This window comes from Eimeria tenella, genomic scaffold (genome assembly GCF_000499545.2).
Source record: "Eimeria tenella Houghton genomic scaffold, Eth_scaff5, whole genome shotgun sequence".
Taxonomy (NCBI): domain Eukaryota; phylum Apicomplexa; class Conoidasida; order Eucoccidiorida; family Eimeriidae; genus Eimeria; species Eimeria tenella.
The window spans coordinates 423,842-448,053 of NW_013543395.1; the positions used below are offsets into that span (position 1 = coordinate 423,842).

Below are 24,212 nucleotides of genomic sequence, written 5' to 3' on the forward strand. Positions count from 1 at the left end.
ATCCTTATTCCTGCTGCATCTCTGCATGTTTGCCTTTTCTTGCGTGCAATTTTGACCAGCAGCTGAATTGCCTTTCACGGTTATTAGAACGAATTAAAAGTGATTTAAATGACGACTCCACGGAATATATGCCTGCAACCAAACTTTGTTGCTGCTGCTGCTGCCCATCTGCAGCAGCAGCAGCAGCAGCAACTCTCAGAAAGTCGGTTTTCTTTGTCTTTCCTCATCAGTTTGATTTTGCTGCATCTGTTTGAATTTGGTTTCCTCTCTTGTTTGTCTTCGCCACTTCAGACAACTCATTTGCTGAACGAAATGCTCCATTTCTCTCGCCATTGGCTTCACTTCGCCCACCAGGAAGTCATCAGGCCCAACTGGGTTCTTTTCTACCAAACTATCCACAGGTAACCAGGTGCTTTTCACCAGCAGCAGTAGCAGCAGCAACAAGGAAACAGGCTGAAGCAGCGATAGAACGTATTGTTGCTGCAGCAGCAGCAGTAGCAGCAGCAACAACTGCAGCAGCAGAGGCGGTGAGTTGCCTACTGAGAAGCGGGAAAGCTGGCTGTCTTCAGCTGCAGCTCCGGCATTGTGGCTGCAGCGCCTTTTGGTGCAACAGCAAAGTCGCAGCAGCAGCAGCAGCTCCAACAGCAAACAGCAGCTTATCGAGATCCGGTGTAGAGCGTCGCTAGTCTAGAGGTGGATTCCTTGCTGCAGCTGTTGTTGGTGCTGCTGCTGCTGTTGCTAATTTTCAGATGCCGCGACGTGGATGAGTTTCTTGCACTACTATGGCAGTGTATTCAGCAGCAGCACGTAAGTTCTCCCGGTCACTGTCACCGATTGCTGCAGCTGCTGCTGCTGCAGTTCAGACCCTGCTGCTGCAGCTGGTGCTTCCATTGACGAATCTTCTGCTGCTCAGCTGCAGCAGCACAAGAACGGCAGCTTCTCCTTTTGCATGTCTTGTCAGGATGGACTGTTTCTCTACGATGCAAAGGAAGCTGCAGCGGCAGCAGCAGCTGCTGCGTCTGGCAGCAGCAGCACCAGCATCAATGTGCAGTTGCATGGATTAATTCAGGAGATGCACGAAACATGCACATCGATGGCGTCCAGGGCGGTGAATTTTACTGCTTTGTTGCTGCAGCTGTTGCTGCTCATCTTGTTGCTGCCGCTTTTACCCTTGCTGCTACATGTGCTGCTGCCGAGGCCCGAAAGCGACTGCTGCTGTTTGTTCCATCAGGAGTTTCGCTTTGCTGCAGTAGCAGAGCAGCAGTTGCGAGGGCCTGATGATCAAGAAGCAGCAACAGAAGCCATTGGTGGCAGCAGCAGCAGCAGCATGATCGTGGTAGAAGAGCAAAGACAGGCGTTTCGGCGGCAGATTCTTCAGTTGCTCCAGTTGCTGGACTCAAAACAGAGTGAAGTCCGAGCAGCAGCAGCTGCTGCTGCACAGGCTGCCAGCAGCAGCAGCAGCAGAAGCCGAATGCAGCTCGACCACTGCCTTGCGATCAGGTACGTCACAACGGCCCTTGCTGTGGCTCCACCTATTGTTATTTGTTTGTATTGGTGCAGCGGGAGCAGCCGTAGCAACAGCATCAGTGACAGCAGCAGCAGATGCAGCAACAGCACTAGCAGCAGCAACCAGTAGCTGCAGCATAAGGAACTGTAGCAATTGCAGCAGCAGGGGACATCTTCAGCCGTATTTCATCCAAAATAAACTCTTGCTGTCTCCCTTCTTGCTAAGTCTCGAGACTTGCAGAATAATTCAAGCTGCAGAATAATTCGAAAGAATTCTCGCTTTTTCTATTTTGCTTCTGCTGAATTCCATGCTCTGTTTGATGCGCCCATTCGAGCAGCTCCTCTACGCAGTTTCGTTTCGGGTGTCAGCTGCTGCTGGCTGTCTTCTTGCTGCTTCCCATCTTTAGCTGTTGGGTCTTAATTTTATCTTGTCTTCTGCTGCTCTTTCTGCCCCGACGACGGCCTCAGGTCTCTGCGCCTGCGTTTGGACTTCAACGATTTCTATGAACACCAAAGGCAAATGAGTTCAGTGTCTGTGCAGCAGCAAACGCCGGACAGAGCTGGTGCTCGCTTTCCCTCGCTGCTGCTTCAGCAGCAGCTTGCGGCAGCCTGCAACAACAGCGGCAGCAGCACCAGCAACCCGTACATGCCAGATAAGAGAGCGGACGCCTTAGGGAGCATGTCTCAACGCAGCAGTGATGAAACTGTGCATGCAGCTTCTGGGGGCCCTGTATTCATGTCGAAGCTGCAGCAGCAGCTGCTGCTGCAGCAGCAGCAGCAGCAACAGCAACAGCAATTCGCCGAAGAGCTGACTCGGCCCCCCACTGCCTGTGAAGCTTCAGGGCCCCCATCGCCGCTGCCGCTGGGGCAGAGGGCAGGAGCAGCAAGTGCGCAGTAGCTGCTTCTTCAAAGGGAAGTGTGCAGACAATATTTGATCTTTTTTACTTCTGCTTTTGTCTCTTCGTCTGCTCTTTATTGGTCCATTTATGTGCAAATATATATTTATATATATATATATATATATGCATTAAATAGTATGTTCATTTACATCAGGTTTTGGTCTTAGTTGTTGTTTAGCGAGAAGACTGCATCTTCATCCTCTACACTTGCTGACTTTGCAGCTCTTAAGCACCAAGTCACTTAGAACGTAGATGCGGCTGGCCAGCCTCAGCTAGCTTGGCTAGCCAAGCTAGCCACAGCTAGACAACCTGGCTAGCCTGGGGCGCCTGCAAAATGGTATTAATGAATTTGATTTAAATGGAAAGCTAGAGATGAACTGTTTTTTATAGCCGCGCTGCAGCTTATTGGAACTTTCGTGTTTCGGCTGGACGCTCTCTGCAGCGAAAGGATCCCGGGCGCGGCCTTCTGCCTATTTAATGCTATCTGCGGATGCATGCGCAGCTACTTTCCATTAAAATTTGTTTCTTTATTTGTTTGAAAAAGCATTTTGCTATTGCTGCGGAAGCAAAGGCTGCAGAAGCAGCTTCAGCTTCTGAGAGTTGCCGTGGGGTGTCGAAAAAGAAAAATAAAGGAACAGCCCATAGCCCGTGAAGTCTGTCGGTGCCAGCAGCATCCCCGGGGGCCCCCGGGGGCCCCCAGTTTTAGAATATTGCTGCTCCAATGGGCAGTAGAATTCGTCTAGCTGGACCTTAGCACCTGCTTGTCGACTTCTTACATTCTCCTGAGTTAGGAGATTACGAAACCTAGCCTTTGAGCTCCTTTGGGCACATTTCGAGCTGCAGCTACCTGCGGCTAGCCGTAGCTAGCCGCAGCTAGCTGCAGCCGAATGGCTGGCGCCTGCTAGCAGCAGAACAGCAGCGCCAACCCTAGCAGACGCGTGAACTGTCCGAGGTGTTTGGAGCAGCCTGCGGTACGCCGCAGCAGAGTCTGCGGATATTTGCAGTTTCCAGCCCTCGTTTATTCTGCTCGTATTTGCCTGTCTCCCGTTTGCGGTTTGGCTGTGTTGACTGCCGCGGTGCTGCCGCGGGGTTGCTGTTTTGTTTGCGTTCAAGCTTGGTGTTATAGGGGCCCCCAATATCTCTGTTGCTCGTTAAAGCTGTATTGTGTGTTTGGGCTTCCTCTGTTTCGCTGGACGATTTATACACTTTAAACTTTACTTTCACTTTTGTAGCAACACTCGTGTTACACACTCTGGTGGCCTTCGCATTGAATTCAGTGCCGCTGCGTCGAAATGCGATGGCCCCCTCCTGCCTAGGTCTCCCGGGTGCTTGTCTCTGTGTATGCCACACAACACTTTACTGTGTAATTCAACATAATTTTGACGGTATTTATTTTAATTTAATTCAACTTTAGCTGTTTTTCTGGAGGCCTTCCCTTCTGTAAGGGTGGGGGCCCCCGACCAGCCCGTGGCCCAGACAGTCATTCCGAGGGGTGCGTAGCTCCTCACAGAAGCCTTAATAGATCTTGAGGCCTACTGATGCCGCCGTTTATTTGTTGCTAATGCAGCTTCAGCAGCGAGAGCAAGAAGCGGCTCATTGGCGAACATGCTGCCCCTCCGTGAGAGCAGCAGACAGGTAACAGCAGCAGCAGCAGGGCACAGCTGCCTTGACGGCTGCACAGATGCTGTTGCTGCGTCTTCTGGCGTATTGCTTTGACTTGAAGCCCCGAAATTCAGTGCAGTAGCGGAGATGGAGCCCCCATGGCTCCCCCCGCGAGGTTCCTCTTCTCGCACTGCAGCAGCAGCAGCAGCAGCAACTGCAACGGGAGCGGCAGGAGGAAGGAAAAGTTTCATTGCTGCCAGCTACCTTGGCAGCAGCGATGAGGAGGAGCAGCAGCTTGCTGCTGCTGTGCAGCAGCTGGAGAGGCCCTTACCTGTAGATTGCGGAGGCTCTACGCCCAGCAGCACTCCCCGCACGGAGCGCCGCAGCAGCGGAGGTTTCGCTGCTCCTATTACAACTTCTGCTGCTGCTGCTGCAAAGGGGGAGAGAGGCGAGGAGGCTGCTGCCCCTCGTGGGCTTCTCAACCCACTGCCGCTCACTGTCGAGCACGTGGAGCAGCAGCAGCAGCAGCAGCAGCAGCAGTGGAACCCATGGCAGCAGAACCTGCTGCCTCAGGAGCAGAACAAGCAGCAGCAGCAGCAGCAGCAGCATAAGCTGGACCTTATGTTGGTTCAGCCAGCCCAACTGGGGCGTGGGGAGGCTGCAACTACAGGGAGAGGCTTAGCGAATGGCGGAGAAGACGCAGCTGCGAAAGCAGCAGCAACTGCAGCAGCTGCAGAAGCTGCAGCAGCTGCTGCTGTTACAGGGGATGACTCAGCTGCACAGGGGCAGCAGACGGCGCTCTTTCATGTCGCTCTTGCAGCCAAAGATGCTGCACTGGCCACCGTAGGCAACGGCACAGCACTGTAGACAGCTGCTGCAGCAGGAGGCAGAACTTAGAGCAGCAGCAAACACGGAAATGCAGGGACAACAGCAGAGATGCTGCCAGAGACACAAACTATAAAATAAGAAACAGACACAGAGGCGGCTAGAGGGGCCAGTGGCTGCAGCGAGGCTGGAGGACAGAAACAGCATTAAAAAGAACAATTAGAAGTTTGGATGTACAGATACAAAGCTTTGAAGCTGCCTTTGCCGCTCTTTGCTTTCAGGAGAGGACACAGCGGCAGCAGGTGGAAGGAGAGCTAGCGGAGACCCGCAGGAATCTGCTGCTGCTTCAGCAGCAGCAAGAGCAGCAGCAGCAGCAGCAGCAGTTTTTGCTTCCCCACCTTGGGGTCGGCGTTGATGTGCAGCAGACGCAGACACACGTGCTGCAACAGCAGCTGCTGCAGAAGGAGCAGCAGATGCGGGGCCTTGCTGTGGCACTCGACAGTATCAGGGCCCAGAGCAGAGCAGCAGCAGCAGCACTTCAGCAGCAACTGCAGCAGGCATTTGCGCGAGCGGCAAAGGTGCGCTGCTTCTTGCTGCAGTGCTGTTGCTGCTGCTACCAAAATCAAGGACAGCAACGACAAAGATAAACACTGGAAAAGCGAGCCCTGCTTTGTTGCATTTGCTGCAGTGTCAGTACTGTGTGTTGCTGCTGTAGGCCGAAGCTGAAGCAGCAGGAAAAGTGGCACAGGTGAAGCAACTGCAAATCCAGGCCACAGCGCTGCAGCAGCAGCTCATGGAGCTGCAGCAGCAGCACGCGGCTACCACGGATTCGCGAGACACCCTGCAACGGTCTCTGCAACAACAGCAACAGAGCAACGTAGAGCTTTTGCAGCAGCTGGCGCAGCAGCAGCAAATTCTTCGCGAGGTGCAGCAGCAATTGGAGAAGCAGCAACAGCAAACTGACCTGCTGCAGCAGCAAAACGAGGAACTACAGGAAGAAGCTGCGGAGTATCGACGCAACGCTGCGGTCGCAGCTGCTGTGGGGCCCGCGGCAGTAGCTGCTGCTGCTGGGGGAGAAGGAGAGTCAGATGGCATTGCTGCTCTGCTGCAGCTGGAAAGGCAGCTGGCGGCGAACAAGTACGAGGAGCAGCTGCAGCAGCTGCAGCGGGAGACAGAGCAGCACCGCCGCGAGCTGCAGCAGACCCAAGCCGCTCTGCAGCAGGCGGAGAGCCAGGTCCGGACGTTTCAGGAACAAGAGCAGCAACAGCATGATGCGCAGCGGCAGCAGCAAGATTTTCTCGAGCAGCAGCTGGCTCAGCAACAGCAGCGGCAGTGGGAGCTGCTGGAGGAGAGAGATCGATTTGTTACGGCTATTCGCGTGCTGCAGCAGCGCTGCGATGAGCAGCAGCATCTGCTGGATGCGTCACAGCCGCAGCAGCAGAGGCATCAGCAAGAGCAGCGAAAGCAGGAGCAAGAGCAGCAAGAACAGGAAGAGACCACAGAAGACCCGTCCGCAGCAAATATAGAAACATTGCAGCAGCAGGTGGCTTCCCTTGTCTCTGTGAACGCTCAGCTGTCACAGTGGATTCGCCGTTTGCTGCACCTCGTGCAGCAGCGGCTGCGGCACAGCAGTGCAAATGGCAGCAGCAGCGCCAGCAGCAGCAGCAACTCTTTGTTGCAGTCCTTAGGAACAACGGAGGATGCGGAGTTGCGAGAGAATATTAGTGAGCTGCTGCTCTCACTGCAGCAACAGCCACTGAGTGCAGACCTCACAATGAGCTTGTCAACGTGTCTGGAGCAGCTGCAGCAGCACCAGCAGCAGCAGAAACGAACAGCGCAGCAGCAAAAGGCGCACGGGCCAGAGCGCAAGAGAGCCCGCTCAGCCTCGCCGGGTCGGGAGTTGAAGGAAATTCCTCCTCGCCGCAGCAAGAGCGCCGGCAGCCGCAACTGCACCAGCGGCAGCAGCAGAAGTGGCCACAGTTCAGGTGCTGCTGTTGGCCGCAGCAGCGCTGGGGAGCAGCAACGTCAGGCGCTGCTGCTCTGGCACGAGCAAGTGCAGCGAAGGCGACGCTTATCTGCTGCACTAAGTACTGTTGACTTAGAGACGCAGCAAGAAGTGCAGCAGCAGCAGCAACATCGGCAACGCGAAGTGGCCACGGTTGGCATCCAGACAGAGGATGACTCGCTTTTAGAAGGGATGGAAATGCCAGACGAGAGGCAGCGACTCCAGGAAAAGGTTGAGGAGATGCAGCACAAGCTGCAGGAACAACATTGCGAGCTACAGCAGCTGCAGCAAAAGTGGCAAGGAAAGCAGCAGGAGTGGCAGCAACAGCACCAAGAGCTCGCTGCCGCCAAGGTGAGAGACTGCATCCCTCATACAGCTGCAGCAGCAACTGATATTGGCGCTGCGCCATCAAGCGTTTGCAGCCCCTGTATTCACTGCGCGTAATTAAGTTTTGCTGTCGCGTTTGCTGCTGCAGGAGGCAGAAAATGACCGCGCAGAGGCACTACAGCGGGCTTTGAGTGCAACACAGCAGCAGCTGCGAGGGACTGAGGAAGCATACCAGCAGCTGCAGCAGCAGCGGGATACGGAGCAGAAACAGCAGAAGCGCAAGCGGGAGGAGGCGCTGCAGCAGCACCAAGATCTGCTGAGAGCAACTGAGGCGGCACTGCAGCAGCAAAAGGAGCACTATGAGAAGCTTCTAGATGCACAGAGAAGCCAAGCACTGGAAGCTGCAGCGGCAGCAAATGCAGGGGAGATGATATCTGTGGCTGTGCAGACGAAGCGGCAACAGCAGGAGGAGACTTTGCTGCTGCAGCAGGGAACTCAAACACAGCCAGAACATTTCGTGGCAGGTCTTGTTGGCTCGGAAGTCCAGACAGACCTGTCCTTACTTGAACCCTTGGTGCAGCAGCAACTTGCGTTGCAGCAGCAGAAGCAGCAGCAAGAAGGGGAAAAGCTGGAGGCAACAATCTTGAATGAGGAGGAAGTGCTGCCAGCAACAGCATCTGCTGCTGCCGTTGCTGTCACAGCATTAGCAGGAGAGGAGCTTGCGAGGGTGTCAACCTGCGATGCAGAAACACAGACGCATTTGCTGCAGCAGCGCAACGTGAAAATACAGTGTAACAGGGAGAAGCTTGCTGTATCAGAAACTGCTGCTGCTGCTGCATTTGAAGGCGTTGAAAAGCTTGATGCGCAGACCCAGGTAGAGCCATCAGACCTCATGGACCAGCAGCAGCCACAGCAGGAGCAACCTCAGCAACAGCAGCAACCGCGGGAAACACAGTCGCAGCAGAAGCAACAGAATGCACAGAAGGACGGACCAGAGCTGGCAGCAATAGCTGAAGAAACGACGAGTGAGGGCCCAGCCAAGCAATTCGGCGGCCCACATTTGAGGAGCCCTAGGAGCAGCACTAGCGACAGGAGCAGCAACAGCAGCAGGAGCAAGCGCAGAATGAGATCCCGGGGCCGCGTGTCTTGGGTGCAGGCAGGTGCTGCCACTGCTCGAAAAAGACGGTCCCCCTCAGCGACAGCAGCAGCCGCTGCTGCAGCAGCCGCTGCTGCTGCAGCAGCGGACACGTGCTCCTGCCGCTGCTGCAGGAGGCGGAGAAAGTTGGATCGATCCATGCTGCATGCAGTTGACACTGCTGCTGCTGCTGTTTCTGCCCACGGCAGGCATACGCACAGAAGGGGCCGCCGACGCAGCCATGACCACCGGCTGCTTCAGAGTAGCAGCAGCGACAGTAGCAGCGGCAGCAGCGACAGCACCAGCGGCGGCGCCAGCAGGCTGTACCGCAGTGGCCCTGTGGGCCAACTGAGTCAAAGACATAAGCAACTGCTAAGGGAGCAGCAAGGCGACACGGACTCTTCGTGGGGTATGAGTACAACGCCAAGCCGCCACCTGCGCAGGCTGCAGCAGCAGCAGCAGCAACAGGAGGAACGGCGGCGACGGTACACTCCAACTCAGCAGCAGCAACTCAGGCATGAACCTGCCGTACACCCAGTGGAGGAATTTGTAGATCTGTTGAAGGAGGTGGATGGCATAGCAGACCCTGCAGTGCCCCCGCCTCGACCTCACCGCCAGCAGCAGCAGCAGCATCACGACGCAGCAAACGCAATTGGTGTGGCATTCACGCCGCGTGCTGCCCAACAGCAGCTGCAGCAGAGACGCAGGAACAGAGCAGCAAAGTACGTCTACGATGAAGCGAAGCAAGCAGACGGCGCCCCGCAAGCGCTCGCCGACAAGCAGCAGCAGCTGCTGCTGCTGCAGCAGGAAGCAGCGCTCGCTTTTGTTGCTGTGCTGGCTGCAACTGCTGCAGCAGGTAGTTTTCGCCTCTTGTGCTCTTCTTGTGGCGGATTTTTCGCCTGTCTGCATGCTGCCCGCGCAGCTGCTGCAGAGACAGTAGCGGCTAAAGATCCACCAGCAGCACCCGCTGCTGCCGCTATTAAGAAGCTTGGAGATGCGGCATCTGCAGACCTTTGTGGCGGTTTGCTGTGGGACGAGTCCTTGCTTAGCAAGGAGCAGCGGCTGCTGCTGCCTCGCTGGCTGCAGCCTTGCTGCTGCCCATTGCATGCGCGTGTTACTTATGTGCGCTTTCCTGCAGCAGGGGACTTTGCAACACCGGCTGATGCAGCAGCAGCAGTGCAAGGCTTGCCAGAAGCCCAGCAGTGGCGCAGCGCGGACATGCAGGCGCAGCTGCTGCTGGCCCAGAGAAGGCAGCAGGAGACGGAGCAGAAATTGCAGGAGCAAGAGAAGAAACTTAGCGATGCAAAGTGCCAGCTGCAGCGGCTGCAGCAGCATCTGCAGCAACAGCAGCAGCTGGTGGCAACGGCGCAGCGGGCAAAGGCTCGGGCGCTCGCAATAGCGCGGGGCGGTCTTGCTGCAGCATCTGCATGCAAGGAGTTGCTGCAGCACCTACGCCATCTTTTCAAAGATTTTTTGGAGGGTTTGTCACCTAGTGATCAACAGCAGCAAATGCAGAAACTGCACCAGCTGTTGCTTCTCGCCAACAGCTCGCAGTACCAGCTGCCTCTTTTCCCTTCGGTTGCGCTTCCCGATCGTCGCCTTATTGCGTGGATACTACAGCAAGTGCGTTCGCGGAAGAGCATTGTCGCTGGTGCTACTGCTGCTACTGCTGTTTTTATCTTGTATGCTGTTGTAATGTTGTGCCTTCTGCAGGTATATCAGTGTCTCTACCTCTTCTCTGTGCACCAGAGGCGAGCCATGCACCTGCAGCTGCAGGACCAGCAGCAAATGCTGCAGGCTCAGCAGCAACAGCGACTTGAGGAGCAACAGCAGCACCTTCAGGCGCAGCAACAAAAGGCGCTGCAGGAGCAACTGCACCAGCAGCTGGAACGTTTGCAGCAGCAGAATCAGCAACAGTCTAAGACGCGCTACGTTGACGTTGCCCTGCTGCTGCTACAGGCCGACAAGCAGCAGTTGCAGCAGCGGGAGCAATCGCTCCAGCAGCAGCACCGAGACCTTCAGCAGGCAGTACAGGAGCGAGAGTTGCAGATACGTCGTCAAGAACAGGAGCTGCAGGAGCTGCGCATGGAAAAGCAGCAGCAAGAGCAGCAGCAGCAAAGGCTCTATGCTGAGTTACGGGACCAGCAAAGAGACGCAGAAGACACCATCTCCCGCCTCTCGACCCGCTTGCGAGAGCTCTTAGTAGGTCTTGCATGCTGCTGCTGTTATGACGTAGAAATGTATTCTAGTTGTAACGGCCATTGGGACGGCCTGTGCTTTTGTGTCGCTGCAGTCCGAGCGCGATTGTAGCAAGAAGCAGCAGCAGCAACAACAGCAGCAGCAGCTCGAGAGAGCAGAGCTTCAACTCCGCCAGGAAGAACGCCGGTTGCGTGACGAGCAGCAGCAGCTCCTTCAGCAGCAACAGCAGCAGCAAAAGCAACTTCAGCAAGACTTCCAAAGGATTGATGAAGAGAGACTCTCTCTGCAACAGCAGCAGCGAGAGTTTGATACCCTGAACGAAAAGCTGCAGGAAGAGCAGCAAACGTTGCAGCTGCAGCAGCACGAACTACAGCAGCAGCAGCGGGAGCTGCAGCTACAGAGGCGAGAGCTACAAGAAGAGCAGCGCTTGTTATCGCACCTGGAGTCAAAAGTCCAGCAGCAGCGCGAGGCCATGAAACTGCAGAGCCACGAGTTGGACCAAGAGCGAGGGAAGCTGCAGCACCTGCAGCAAGACCTGCAGGAGCAGGAGAGCCGTCTGCAGCAGCGGCAGGAGGAACTACAGCGGCAGCAGCAAGAACTGCAGGAGCATCAGCAAGCAGCGAACGAACTTCAGCACCGACTAAACAATGAAGAACGTCGCGTAGCTGCGCAGTCCCAGCAGCAGCAAAGAGAAGCAGATCGCCTTGTGCGGGAGCGACAGATTCAGCAGCAGCAGCAGCTGCTGCAGGAACAGCTAGCAAAGCAGCAAGAGGACCACTTCGCGCGACAGCAGCAGCGCCTGTCCGAGTATGAGAGAGAACTTGCTGAGAGGGAGGAGCTGCAGCACCAGGAGCTACAACAACAGCAGCAGCAACTGCAGCAGCAGCTCAGGGAACTGCAGATGCAGCAGCAAAATCTTGCAGCTGAAGAGGAGGCAACTTTGCACCTTAGAAGGGAGTTGGAGCAACAGCGACGGCAGGTGCAGCAGCAGCAAGACAGTCAAGACAGCGCTACTTCGCAAGCAGTGCTGGAGCTCCAGCGCGAAATTGATTCCCAGCAGCAACGCATACAGGTGCTGGTTCATTTTTTCCCTTTGCAGCTGCTGCTGTGCAGACGCTTGCCTTCAGTGCAATCTTCCTGCCTCGAATAACCTGCTAGTCTTGCTGTCTCGGCTTCTGCTTCTGCACTGGCTCCTGCGCCTACTGCTGCTGTTTGTGGCCTTCAGGAGCTCTTTGGGCAGGTAATGAAGCTACAGGAGGCTAAAGGAGACCTGGAGGGGAAACTGCTGGACGCTAAGCAGCAGCAGCAAGCAGAACAACGCCGAGGACTGGAGCAGCAACAGGAGCTGCAGCTTCTGCGACAGCAACTAGAGCAACAGCAGCAACAGACAGCCCAGGCGATCTCCCAAACAAAGCGTGACTGCGATGAGCTGCAGCAGGAACAGCAGCAACACCATGCCAATGAATTGTGCCTTCTGCAGCAGCAGCACGATGAAGAACTGCACCAGCAGCAAAAGCAACAGGAGAAAGAACGAGAAGCACTACGGAAACAGTTCGAGCAGCAGCTAGAACAGCAGCAGCAGCGCGAGGAACAGACACAGAAGCTGAAACTGCAGCTGGAAGAAGAGTTGCAGCAGCAGGTCTCCACAGCGCTGGAGCTGCAGCGTGAGCTTGCGATAGTGCAGCAACGGCTAGACGCAACAGAGAAGCAGAATGAGCAGCAGACGCAGCTGCAAAGGCAACAGGAGCGGCAATACGAGGCTACAGCTGAGCATCAGAAGCAGCTGCAACAGCAACTGAACGCTCTATATTCGCATGCGGAGAGAACTCTAGTCTGCTGCGCATTGCTGGACAGCCAGCTGAAACACCACCAGCAGGTGCAGCAGCAAAAGGGTAGTCCTTCTGTTGCCGTTGGTTCTCCTATCTCACAGACGCTGCAGCAGATTCGACAGCTGCAGGAGCAGCTCTTAGCGTTAAAATGCCTTGCAAGAAACATGAAAGATGAAGAGGCGCCGCATACAGCAAGCGGCAGTAACAGCGGCACCTGTGACGGCTGCGCTGATGAGAACTACAGCAACGTTGAGAGTCAATTCCTGTCGCGCCATCGCACGTTTACGGAGCCTGACCTTACTTACGGCTCGTGCCCTGTCGCAGATAGCCTCTCTGCGCAGCATTGGCAGCAGCAGCAGCAACAACACAGAGAACAGCTGGAGACTTTGAAGCAGCAGCTCACTGAGCTCCAAGCGGAGCTGGAGCAAAAGTCAAGAGAGTTTCTGCAACAGACGGAAGAACTTTCAGCAGTGAGGTTACAACTACAGCAGCAGCAGGAAGAACATCGACAACAGCTGCGGCAGCTGCGCCAGCAAGAGCAGATATTGCAGCAACAGCAACCGCAGTCTGAGGAGGTCGAACGCCAAAAGGCGTACAATGAGGAATTAGCTGCGTTGGTAGAAATGCAAAAGCTGTTGCAGTACTCCATAGCACAGCAAGCAGCGGAACTTCAGCAGCGAGAGGCGCAGATGTCAGTTCAGCAGCAGCAGCTTGAAGAACAGCGGGCAGAATTGAAACTGCTTCAGGAACCACTAGAAGAGCAGCGGCATTTGCTGTCGCAGCAGCAGGCTGCTCTAGAACGGAAGGCGCATGAGCAGGAAGAGCTGCAACAACATCTGGAGGAGCAGAAGCTGCTCCTGCTGGAGAGATCATCGAACACGCAGCAGCGAGAGCAGCAGCAGCAGCATTTTGTGCAGCAGCACGAGCAAGAACTTCGTCTTGATGGCGAGGGGAACACTGAGGCGGAACGGCAACAGCTACTAGTGCTGCAGCAGCAGCTTGAGGCGACTGGGGCAACTGCTGATCAAGTGGAGCAACAGCATGCCGACGATGCTCAGCAGCTGCAGGAAGAGCAGCATGCAGTCCTGCTGCAGAGCCTTGCAACGCAGCGCAACCTCCTGCAGACAGTGTACGCTCATCTTCGGAAGGAACAGCATATGCTTCAGCTCCAGCAGCAAGAGCAGCAGCAACAACAGCAAGAAGCAGATAGCCGCGTGGCGCAGCTCAGCGAATTCGTCCTGATGACGGTTCGAGGGTATGCTCGCTTCTTCAGTATCCACTGCCGTGGGGACTTGAGCAGCAGCGGCAGCAGCAGTAGCAGCAGGAACGAGTGCAGCACCAGTAGCTGCAGCAGCAATAACAACGACGTGAGCACTAGCACTAGCGGCTTCCTAAGCAGCAGCAGAGGCCTCTCTGCTTCTTGTCACTCACACACTCAAGCTGCTAACCAGGCCGAAGATGTAGAGTCCGAATTGAGCCATCCAATGTTTCCTGCAGCTCCTACAGTGCAGCAGTTGCTGGATGCATTGACGTTGCGAGATCATCCAGATGCTCCCCATCAGCTGCAGGAGCTACAGCAGCGGCAGCAAGAACAACAGCAGGAAAACGAAACAAGCCCATTGCGGCTGTCGGTCAGCGGCGTGCCTTTGTGCTCGCTGCAGCAGCGAGATATTTCCTTTTTAGAAGTCTTTGTTTCCGATTTACACCGACTCGTGCTGCGTTGCGCGGCTGCCGCTCGCCGCGCGCAGAAGGGGGCTTTGTCTTTAGCGGAGGGCGAAGCAGGAGGCGCAGAAGCATCAACAGTGAAAGTAGATGCATCACTTGATCTGGCAGAGGAGGAACAAGCAGCAGCCGCGGCTCTCACTGAGCAGCAGCTGTCACTGTCTGGCAAAGAACTGTCCTCTTCCACAGCAGGTGATACGGAAAGTGAGGCTTCTGCAGCATCAGCGGTGCGGATACCAGAACGCCGTGCTAGGGTGAAGCCTCTGCAGCCAGAAAGGCATGACAGCAAAAGGGGGACGTTTGCGTTCGAGAGAACAATTCCTGCTGCTTCTCTCCTTGCACAGGACGACGGCAGCCGCCAGTCAGCCACTGAGAGTCAGATTTCAACTTCCCGCAGCGGCGTCGAGAGTGGCAGCAGCGCTGAGAAATTGAGCAAAAGTGGAAGCATCAGCAGCACGAACCTACACCCTTCCGGGATGAAGCCACAGCAGCAGCTCGTGCAGTCTGATTCGTCTGCCGGATCATCTTCACTTTCTTCTCTCCATTTGAGCCCACAGATAGTCCAGCGCATGCCTTTGCCGGGATCTGCTGACGCTCCAGCTAGTGTAACGACAGCAACAACAGCAGCAACGGCAGCGACACCGGCCGAAGCAGCAGCGGTAGGAAAGCCAGCAGAAAGGGCCCCTACAAGGGCGGTTTCTATGATGCCACAGCAGACGCCGGTGAGCCGGATAAGAAGACACATCGAGCCTCAACAGCAGCTGCAGAAAGGCGAATTTCACTTGAATGCACCGGCTTCTGCTGAAGCGTCAGACTCTACGCAGCGGGAGACGCCTTGCTTTCCCGGAGTCTTTGGCGTGAGCATCAGGCACCGCAGCAGCAGCAACGACCAAGAAAACGAGCAACTGCAGCAGCTGCCAGAAAGAAGGCGCCTAGGAGCAGCACCAGGAGCAGTCCATGCACCAACTTCAGGAATAATATCCACAAGAGATGCCCCTGCGTCACCTAGGATGATGACCTCCACAGGGAGCGGCGGCCGAATTTTTCTGGGTGATAGAAACCCCTCATCTCCTACAGCAGGCGAAGAGGCAGAGGATGGTTCTGATTTCTCTCTCTCAGGCTTATCCACCGTCACTCTCTCCGGCTACTCGTCAGCAGGAGGCCAATCAAGACCAGGCGTCACGGAACACTAGGGTTGATGAGGGCATCAATGGCCTAGAGACAGCAATGGTTTCAACGACTGTCTTCATAAAGTGCATGCAGTTCATGTACGTGCATCTCTGTGTGTACCTGTATTTGACTCCCTATATAATTAAGGCATTAGGCTTTGTTATTGATTTTCCACTTTTGCAATGGAGAGAATGTGCGCACTTTTAATGAATAAGATTACTGTGCAGTCTGTTTTATTTATTGGGAAAATTTTTACTGTCAAGTTTTGCGTTGGCTGAAACTATACGGTAGCAATTTTGCATTTTGAATCGCTTTGGCTAACAGCTAGCCATGAGGAAACACAGTCAGAACCACGACTTAGCTGCTGCCGTAAAGTTTTGTGACGCCTAGGCAGTGAGGTCATCCACGAAAGACGAAGAGTTGCAGTTTCTATGCATTGCTCTAAGCCGTTTGTGAGTGGGTATATTTGCTAGCTTGTGCAGCAGCGAACGTAGACACAGCAGTATTTAGTGCAGAAGGGGTGTGTATCCCTGCACAATTATGTATTTTTTCGTAGGTATAAGCCAATGCATAGTGATTTGTCGCACATGTGAATATCTACACATTTATGCAGGGCCAAAGCGAGTCCTATCTGGTAGATACAGACAAACGGACAGTTTACATAGGCGCTGACACAAGCAGTTGTGCATAAGCGCATGCAAAGCATTGTATACGCATGCGTGCCTACAGGTGTGTGCTTGCGTGTTGAATGCAATGCTCTATGCAGCGGCCTGCGTAAACAAAACTTTTGAACACCTCGCAGTACCTGCAATACTACTTGGCATATTTCAAGCTTCAAGTGCGATGAACAGTTTTGCGCATGCCCGTCTGTCCGTCTGTATATATTTTTTCCCCTTCAGCTCGAGTAAAGTCAGATGTTAGACAAATGATTGTGAGATTTACCCATCACATTGCGGACTGCATCAGGAGCCGCTAGTGACAATTTATGCTTCACACGCACCACGTGGAGTGCTCTCTGCGCCTGAAAAATGATGATACGGTCAAATATTTAAGATAAATAAGATGTCGTTGAAGAATGGGGAAAGCTGTCTGCCTGCTCGCACTGCTCACCGTGCAAACACTCTAAAATTGCCCACGTATGTCCTCCAAATGCACATTCATATAAGTTCGCATGCCTCCCACCTGTGCTCCAAAGCTTTCTCACTGTCTAGCAGTAGCTCAATGCGCGCAGGAAGCGCAGGGACGCATCCAGCAAGGAGAACACGAGAACACGACAGCAAGTAGATTAGCGCGGGTCGCGGGCTCTCCAGCGACAAGGGAAGGGGCAGAGGATCGGAGAAGGATGGTGTAGATGACGTTTTTTTCCGAAGCAAAATCTGAAGACAAAGAATGGTGGAGATGAGCATGCCAGCAAAATATCAAAAATATAAAGGCCTGCAGTAGGGCCCACAAAGCTGTGCGGAAAGCCTACAAGGTAAACATTGCTATAAAATGCCCCTGAAGTCTCCGATTTCATGCAAAATAGAAGTCCCAAGGGTCCTGTTTTGCGCAGAAGCAACAGAAATGCTTTCTGCAGTTTGTATGGACTAGTGCTTGTCAATTTCAGCTGCAGCTGGCCTTCTTGTGACTGAGAGACTATTCCAGCGAACAAAGGCGAGCAGCAGGACATAGGGGATCCACTTTACAGCACCCTCTGTACTTCTTCAGGCAATGCAAAGCAGCTTCTTCAGAATCCATATCGAACATACTCAATACAGCTAAGGGAAGAGGTTCTGAACTGTTGTCTAACTAGCAACCACACGCAAGATGTTGGTGTAAAGGGCATCACGCTGAAGAATGGCAGCTGGTCTCAAATTTGGGAAAGGCTAGGGAGTTTACGCTTATAAGGCGTAAAGGGAGCACCCCGAAAAGTTCAAAAAGCAAAAGAATACGGGCGGACACTGTGAAATTTGAATAGGAAGGTTACGCATGCTGCAGCTGAAGGCACATATCATCATCATTCAGCGGGCTACCGTCGTCAGCAACAGACTGCATTGTATCTTTGCCAACCAGTGGATGCCTACGAATAGGAAGCCGCTGAGCTTTCGTAGCACCTGGAAACATTTGGGAAGAAGCAACAGATAGGAAACATATAAGGCAATCCCAGTCAGCAACAAAACCAGGCACAAATGCGCATAGCGACGTTTCGAGGGCACAGCAAAAGAGTCAGGCACTTTGCACCTTTGGAGCGTTTGTTGCCTTTCGATAGCATGCGACGATGCAAGTAATGCAAAAAATAGCAAGCACAAAGCTGAGGGGCAAGGCAGCACAGAGGGCGGCTGCAACTCCATGGTGCAGATACATTTCTTCGATTCTGCAAGCGGCAACCGTTGCGGTGGCTATACAGAATCGAGCTTCCGCTTTGGTCATACCCTGGAGGGCCTTCACGAACTTCATTGCTTGCTCGGTTTGTTTCTGGCTGTCGTGCTCGAATCTGCTGAAATTCAGCATTTTAAAATGGCATGCTTCTTCACAACTGAGCAACCACTGCCGGGGCAGAATTATATTTCGCGCGGCATATCCGCAAAACAAACCCCAGTACAGCAGCGAGCGCAGTCGCTTGAATACACTTTCTCCAAACACTCCATTGGCCACTGCCTTGGTGGCACAAGCGCGATCTTCATTGGAGAAATTGTAGGAAGGAGGAAGGTTCTTGCTCCGGCCCCACTGTGCAATAGCACTGCTTACACCGATTTTTGGAGTGCTTTGGCTCTGCTCTTCATCTAGGTTTGCAGGCGCCTTGCTGTTGCTTTTTGCCCGTATACGCCCGTCGCCTTTCCTCCTTGTCCCACTCACATCCTGTGAAATGCTGCTCAAACTGGCAATGATAGATGTGAATCTCTCGCGGTTCGCACTTATTGTGCCGCCTGGCTCGTTGCCACTCCTTGCTGCCCGCGCTTTTTCATTCGAGACGAAAGGCACAGAAGAAATATTGGCTTTTTCAGGCGGCGAAGTGCGAAAACGTAATGCTACAGAGCTTTGCTCATCAAACTCTGCATATTCAAAATAATAATCCAGCATGGAGCTGAAAGTGGACGACGTATGTACTTCATTGTTATCTGCCCCCGCCTCGACATTTGCCCTGAGTAGAAGGGATCCCTGTACGATGGTGGAAACCAGCAACAATATGTGGAGCACGTTACCTACAATGGCGATTCTGGCCTTCCACCGCTTTGGTTGCGTATTTGTTGCATACGTTAAATAGCTGAATAAGGAACCAAGCGCGCAATTAAGGAGGCAATGAATGACGCCGCTAGTAGACATAAAGAACAGACAACAGATGCCAACGCTGAGAGACAGAAAGCCCATAACTATAGGCATCCAACACAGATACGCACAGTTGGTGCCATGATAGTCTGGCCGAAAGCTGTGAGAATGTGCCAGGCGCAGTGACATTGTGGAGCTGAGTTGAGTCTTGGAATTTCCTCAAGACCATGAGGGCTTGAGGAACAGACGCAGCAAGAACACGCACTACTGTTCCCCAGGCCCATTCATCCAGGCAGCGTAAATGCCTCCAAACCTTTCATGAGAATTAAAATAACTAAAATATTGCGAAAAACAGTAGGGCGTGTGCTTAAATGGGCGGCGTTTGCGCATGTCTTGCTCCAGCTACACCTGTGTGCTGCCAATCGATGTGTGCACGGAACCTTCGAAAGGGGAAGTGGCCCACTCGACTGCTGAAAAGTAGGGTCTATCTGCTCATTTTTTAGGAAGACAACAACCAGTTGGATGATCTCCCGGCTGCAAGCCGTATTGCAATGGCTACGATCACGGGTGCGTCACCTCCCGCTGCCCCAGTATCGGATCCTGGGAACAACGCGGACTATCCCTATGTTTGTTGTTCGAAGCGCAATATGTTTCTCTATTTATTTCGTGCATTTTTAAGGAGCTTGTTTGGGATCTTCCGGAGAAGTTGGCGGCAAAGAAGAATCGCGCTCGAACAGCGCAGCAGGCGCGTAGTGGCTCGTTGGCGTACTGGTCCACAGACCGCTAAAACTCGTTAATTATAGTTGAGAAGTCATGATTGGTCGGATATGCAACCATTTAGGTTTTTTTTGAAGGAGTGCAACAGATCCGCTATCGTGAGGTTGTTGTCACATTAATCAGCGCAGTATACTTGCTGCGACGACGACCTCCCACGTAAGCACTGTCGGCAGAGGAACAAGCAATAAACACTGAAACCCTACAATGCCTGTCGCCTCCACCTCCCGGAAATGCCCAAATACCAACATAATTTATGCGCATGTTCTTTGCAAAACACTGAATGGGGCAGAAGCTCACGGAATTAAGGCAGCCTCACATCGAGCCTTCAAGGCGATTGACCGTAGTTTGGGACGCATCATCTGGTCATATTAGCGCCATCTATCCAATATGCTTGCCTCCAGGAGCCACTTAATGCGGACACAATAGGCCTGTAGCTGCTATATTTTTGTGCTATCAGCCTTACAAAGCTCTTCTCTTAGCTGTAGAGCCATGGAGAAAGGACATATACTGTCAGAAGCCTACCAAATGTCCGAAAGTACTGCGAAGTAGGCAAGCCCCACCGCGTGGGCTACAATCACGGAAGCGCCACTATCCCAGTAGCGGATCCTGGGAACGACGCAGGTTATCGTTATGTTCGTTGCTTGCACCGATTTATTTTACACATTTCTAAGACACTTGCTTGGGGCCTTGCACATTCTGGTTACAAGGAAGAAGCGCGCTCGATCAGCGCAGGAGAAGCGTAGTGGCTCATTGACGAACTGCTCCACAGTCCGCCAAAACTCGTAAATCATACGCAAGTGGCCATGATTGGGCGAAACTAAGAGCAATCATGGTCCATTTTGAAGCAAAACTGCAGATGTCAACTCGTTGCTGCCAAATGAATCAGCACAATGTGCTTGCTGCGACAATAATCCAGGGACCGAAAAACTGTTGTACCGAAGCCATCATGAGGAAGCAGATTCCAAAACCTTCCTTCGATTCGCATTCGTCTTACACGTGCTTGTGCTCCATCCACTGCCGAGTGACAATGTTGGCGGCAAATGAGGCTGCTCTAGCAAAGAGTCTGTCGTGTCCATACAGGTTGTGAAGGGCTATGTGTATGCATGCTTGTGAAATTTGATAATTCTATAAAATTACTTGACAATCAAGCTTACAAAGTGCCACAACAAATTGCGGGAACCGAAAACGGTATGTAAAGTCTTGATTCTCCCTATGCGTGAAGAATAAGGATCTAAAAGAAATATGTAGGCATGTTATCGCCGTTAAAGCTTTTCAAAATCTCCCCCCAGCATCCCAAGCTCTGCTAAGAGGGCTTGCTTATAACAAATACATAGTATGAAATCAGCGACGTCTATCGGCAAGCTGGACAGTTTCTCCATGGCTTCCCTTGGCATGCTTCCCAACAAATTTGCTGCAGTCTACAAGGCATTTCACTGCGGCAAAAAAGATGAGAATCGCGAATACAAGCGATATACACATCGCGGAGATGGCTATATTGTCAAGATTTTTTTGTTGTATTCTACAGGTAGTCACAGTCGCCAGAAGTATGCATCCTTGAACTTGATCTGGCGTCATTTCCTCCAGGTCCTCTATGAATTCCTCGGCGTGTTCCTTGGCCTGGTCTTCATTCGACCGGTACTTGCTCAAATGCAGTTTTCCGAAGTTACAGTCGTCTACACAGCTCATTGGCCACTTACGAACGACGGAAAAGGTGTATTGTGTGAACCCACAGAATAAACCCCAATCAAGAAAAGTTCGAAAGAATTTTTCAGCCGCTTCCAAAGCTTCTGTCGATGTTCCCATCGCTTGCACGCACTGCAAATCACTTGAGGTGACCAAAATGTTCTCCATACCAGTCCACGACTGGCGTAGAAGAGTTGGGTAGAAGGGAGATTGTTCACGTTGAAAAGCGCTTGCTATCTGCTTTTTCGCTACATCAATAAACGACTTCATGATGTTTCCGGACGGCGTTGTCTGGGCTCCACCGTCCTGTGGCTCCAAAATGTTTTCAGGAGTTTCGGCTGCGCTCTGGTGTGGTGCCTCCTCTTCAGCTTCTGTACTGGAATTACCTGGCTGCCCATTGGTGCGATTCTCCTCTTCAGGCATCTGGGTACTCGTGGGAGTAGTTGTTGTCTCGGTCGTAGTGGAGGAAGATACGCCGTCATTTCCCGCCAGGTCACTGGCATCTGACACCCGTCCATTGGGTGTTTGGGTGGCACTAGGATTCATAGAGCCTTGAGAAGTTTGAATAAAAGCTTGATAGCTCTGGCCTGCTTTTTGAATGTACGCGTCAAGGCAAGGAACAACCAAGGGGCTGCTGTAGCCTGTATTCATGTCACTCTGTGCCCACAGGTTCTGCAGCAACAGCCAAAGTCCATACCCAAAGGTAGCGAAGAGTAGGACCATCAAGGCGCTTAAACTGATGACGGACAAGACTCCCCAGAGCCTTCGCTGCGTTTTGTAGAGGGCGAAGGGGAGAAATCCGAGAGCGCATCCAACGGTGCAGGAAATAACCCCTAAGACGAGTCCGCCAGCACTCATAAAAAATATACAGCAAATTCCCATAAAAAATAACATGAGCGTCATTAAGATTGGACTCCAGCACATCGATGCACACGTGCATCCTTCCAACCCGCTCGCCTGCGTCTCGGGAAAACTCCGACTGTCCCTCATGCTACGCGAACTATGCGCAAAAAAGCGTTAGTATTGGGGGATGCAACATTCAAAAGAATTCTCGAAAGGGAACACTGCCGTGGAAAACCTGTTTCCCAAACATGACGAGCCTGTCGGCTGGAAGCAGTGAGGACTTGATGGACCAGTCCATTGGACGATGCTACACACCACCACGCTCTTTCGAAGCAACAGCAAAAAGCTTGATTTAAAGACAGTTTTTCCATTTAAACAAAGGCCAGCCGGAGAAACATCACATGAGATGTGTCGCCGGCTGCGCTGGCTTGTTCGCCGCTAGCCTTCCTAGATTTTGAACAGACGGCTACAAAACCATTGCTTGCGATTTTCAATGCATGAATGGAATGTACTGAGCTTATGGGTAGCATTTCATTCTGTACTTTTGGTCTTAAGATAAATGTGCCCTTGTTGAGACTTCTTACAGTAACGTGACTAGACTTTACAAAGAGTGACCTTCAATGATGCAACCCAACGGCTTCCATCCAGGTCTGCAAGAAAGCAACGTGCTGTGTACAGTCACACAAAAGCCTCCACCATTTTGTAAAATTAATCACTACATTTCTCTTTTTCCAACCCCTCTAACGGGCCTGCACGTTCCGAATACAGGTGAGATCGCGATGATGGAGAGTGTACCGATACTGAAGCCAGTGAAGCCAGTGGCTAGCTCTGGGGCTTGAGGACTCGATGTTCTTGTAAAGTATCAAGGGTCAGCTATACCTGAAGCTTAAACTTCCCATAAGTGCATATTCTGCGCTTACTGGTACGACCTGCAGAGCATATGATAGCGGTGAATTTTGAGACATTGCTAAAAAGGCATGTGCAGTTCACGGCAACATGCTTGTGCACCTTCACGTAGTTAGTCTTGTGACTCAAGCAAAGGGTTCGCTATGCTTTGGCAAATTTTCGTGCTTTGTAGGGGCTGGAGAGGCTCTGTGACCGAGCACTGACCGCTTGCGCAGGGCAGGCTGCAAAGACCTGTGACAACATTTTCAAGTTATCAGTTTTAGAACTTAACCATATTAAGCTCACGCCGCTGAGTACGAATTACTTTGAGGATCAAAGAAAGCTTGTCTGGGCTGTTTAACGTAACGACTGAGGGGCATTCATATTATATGGGGTATTCATGTTGTACAGTACCGTCATCTTGGTACATTGCTCTAAAAACTTTGGGATAGGAAAGTGAGGGGGGTAATAACTAGAGGAAACTCTCTTCAGGCATAGCTCTGAGAAATAAACTAGCACTCAAATACTGCATATCATGAAGAACGCGCAGTTCGGTTTGGTATTCCGTTCTTCGGCAGAGCCGCACTTTGGACCAGCTCCACAAACCAGCACGCTTCGTCTCGACGCCATGAGCATCTCATTGAGCTGCGTAAAGTGGCCAGTTTCTTCACTTTGAATTACTTAGGTGCGACTTGGCTTCACTACAGTGCTGCCGTTGGGGCTTGGGCTGCTGAAAGTTGGCGCGGCACTGGAACCGTAACAACGGCTGGGGTCTTCTGGTCGCAGGTGCGTTGGTGCCTGCAATACATGGTGACTGCATTGCATGTTTTCTCATGTGGACACCCTTCATTGGATGCTTTCTCCAGATGCCATCTCTGTCTTCAGTGCAAATTTGAACCTTCCGACTCAACAAACTAGAGTTAGTTCAAGGTGTAAGGTTCAGCATCTACGGTGGGGGTGTGTCAGATTTTGTGGTATAGAATGTACCGCCTATAGTTTAGACTTTGGAGTTTGGGGCTTAATAAGAATAAAAGACCTTCAATTTTGCCTTTACAGATGGAGGGAGTGATGGAAATAAGGCATGTTTGATGCTCTAAGGGCGCAAAAATGAAAATATAATTAGTTTTAGGCATGATTTCAATGAACACCGAAATAGAACAGGGCATTTTTGATGTTTTCGAGCCTAAACATTCTTGCTCATGAGAGACGATTCACACCACGAGAGAGAGACGAGAAGACATTCGAGTCGAAGAACACTTGAGACAGGCTGTTGGACAAGCCATCCAGGTGAAAGCCAGTATAGCTGACTTGTCGAAGGCAGGACGCGCGAAGTCGAATTAACTGTGTCGCTGGGTTAGGTAATGAGGGCGCGCAGCTTGTAGAATGGACCTGTGCGGTTTGGAGCCGACCAGCATTCACACCTTGTTTGCTAAACATGTGAAGATTAGTAACTTTATCTAAGCGTTGATATGCGGTATAGTTCAAGTAGGCTTGACGCTCTCAATATTACAACGCATGCCCATTACTCAAAGTGATGTTTGTCGTGCATATATTCGCTC

General features: G+C 52.5%; 3 protein-coding genes across 3 annotated transcripts; 2 read left to right on the forward strand and 1 right to left on the reverse strand.

The window, feature by feature from the left end:
- Window positions 1-312: 312 nt before the first annotated feature.
- ETH_00011120 (Spc97 / Spc98 family domain-containing protein, putative) lies at window positions 313-2,404 on the forward strand (the record flags this gene model as incomplete). Its single annotated transcript, XM_013377339.1, has 5 exons — window positions 313-401; window positions 750-807; window positions 962-1,108; window positions 1,232-1,500; window positions 1,975-2,404. 5 exons carry the CDS (start codon window positions 313-315, stop codon window positions 2,402-2,404), a joined length of 993 nt encoding a protein of 330 aa, XP_013232793.1.
- Window positions 2,405-4,154: 1,750 nt separating this feature from the next.
- On the forward strand, window positions 4,155-15,242 carry ETH_00011125 (uncharacterized protein; the record flags this gene model as incomplete). The annotated part of the gene is made up of 7 exons (XM_013377340.1): window positions 4,155-4,850; window positions 5,114-5,410; window positions 5,548-7,188; window positions 7,313-9,922; window positions 10,013-10,501; window positions 10,593-11,570; window positions 11,724-15,242. The coding sequence occupies 7 exons, from the start codon at window positions 4,155-4,157 to the stop codon at window positions 15,240-15,242; spliced, it is 10,230 nt and encodes a 3,409-aa protein (XP_013232794.1).
- Window positions 15,243-20,583: 5,341 nt separating this feature from the next.
- ETH_00011130 (uncharacterized protein) lies at window positions 20,584-21,807 on the reverse strand (the record flags this gene model as incomplete). The annotated part of the gene is made up of 1 exon (XM_013377341.1): window positions 20,584-21,807. The coding sequence occupies one exon, from the start codon at window positions 21,805-21,807 to the stop codon at window positions 20,584-20,586; it is 1,224 nt and encodes a 407-aa protein (XP_013232795.1).
- Between the last annotated feature and the right edge of the window lie 2,405 nt (window positions 21,808-24,212).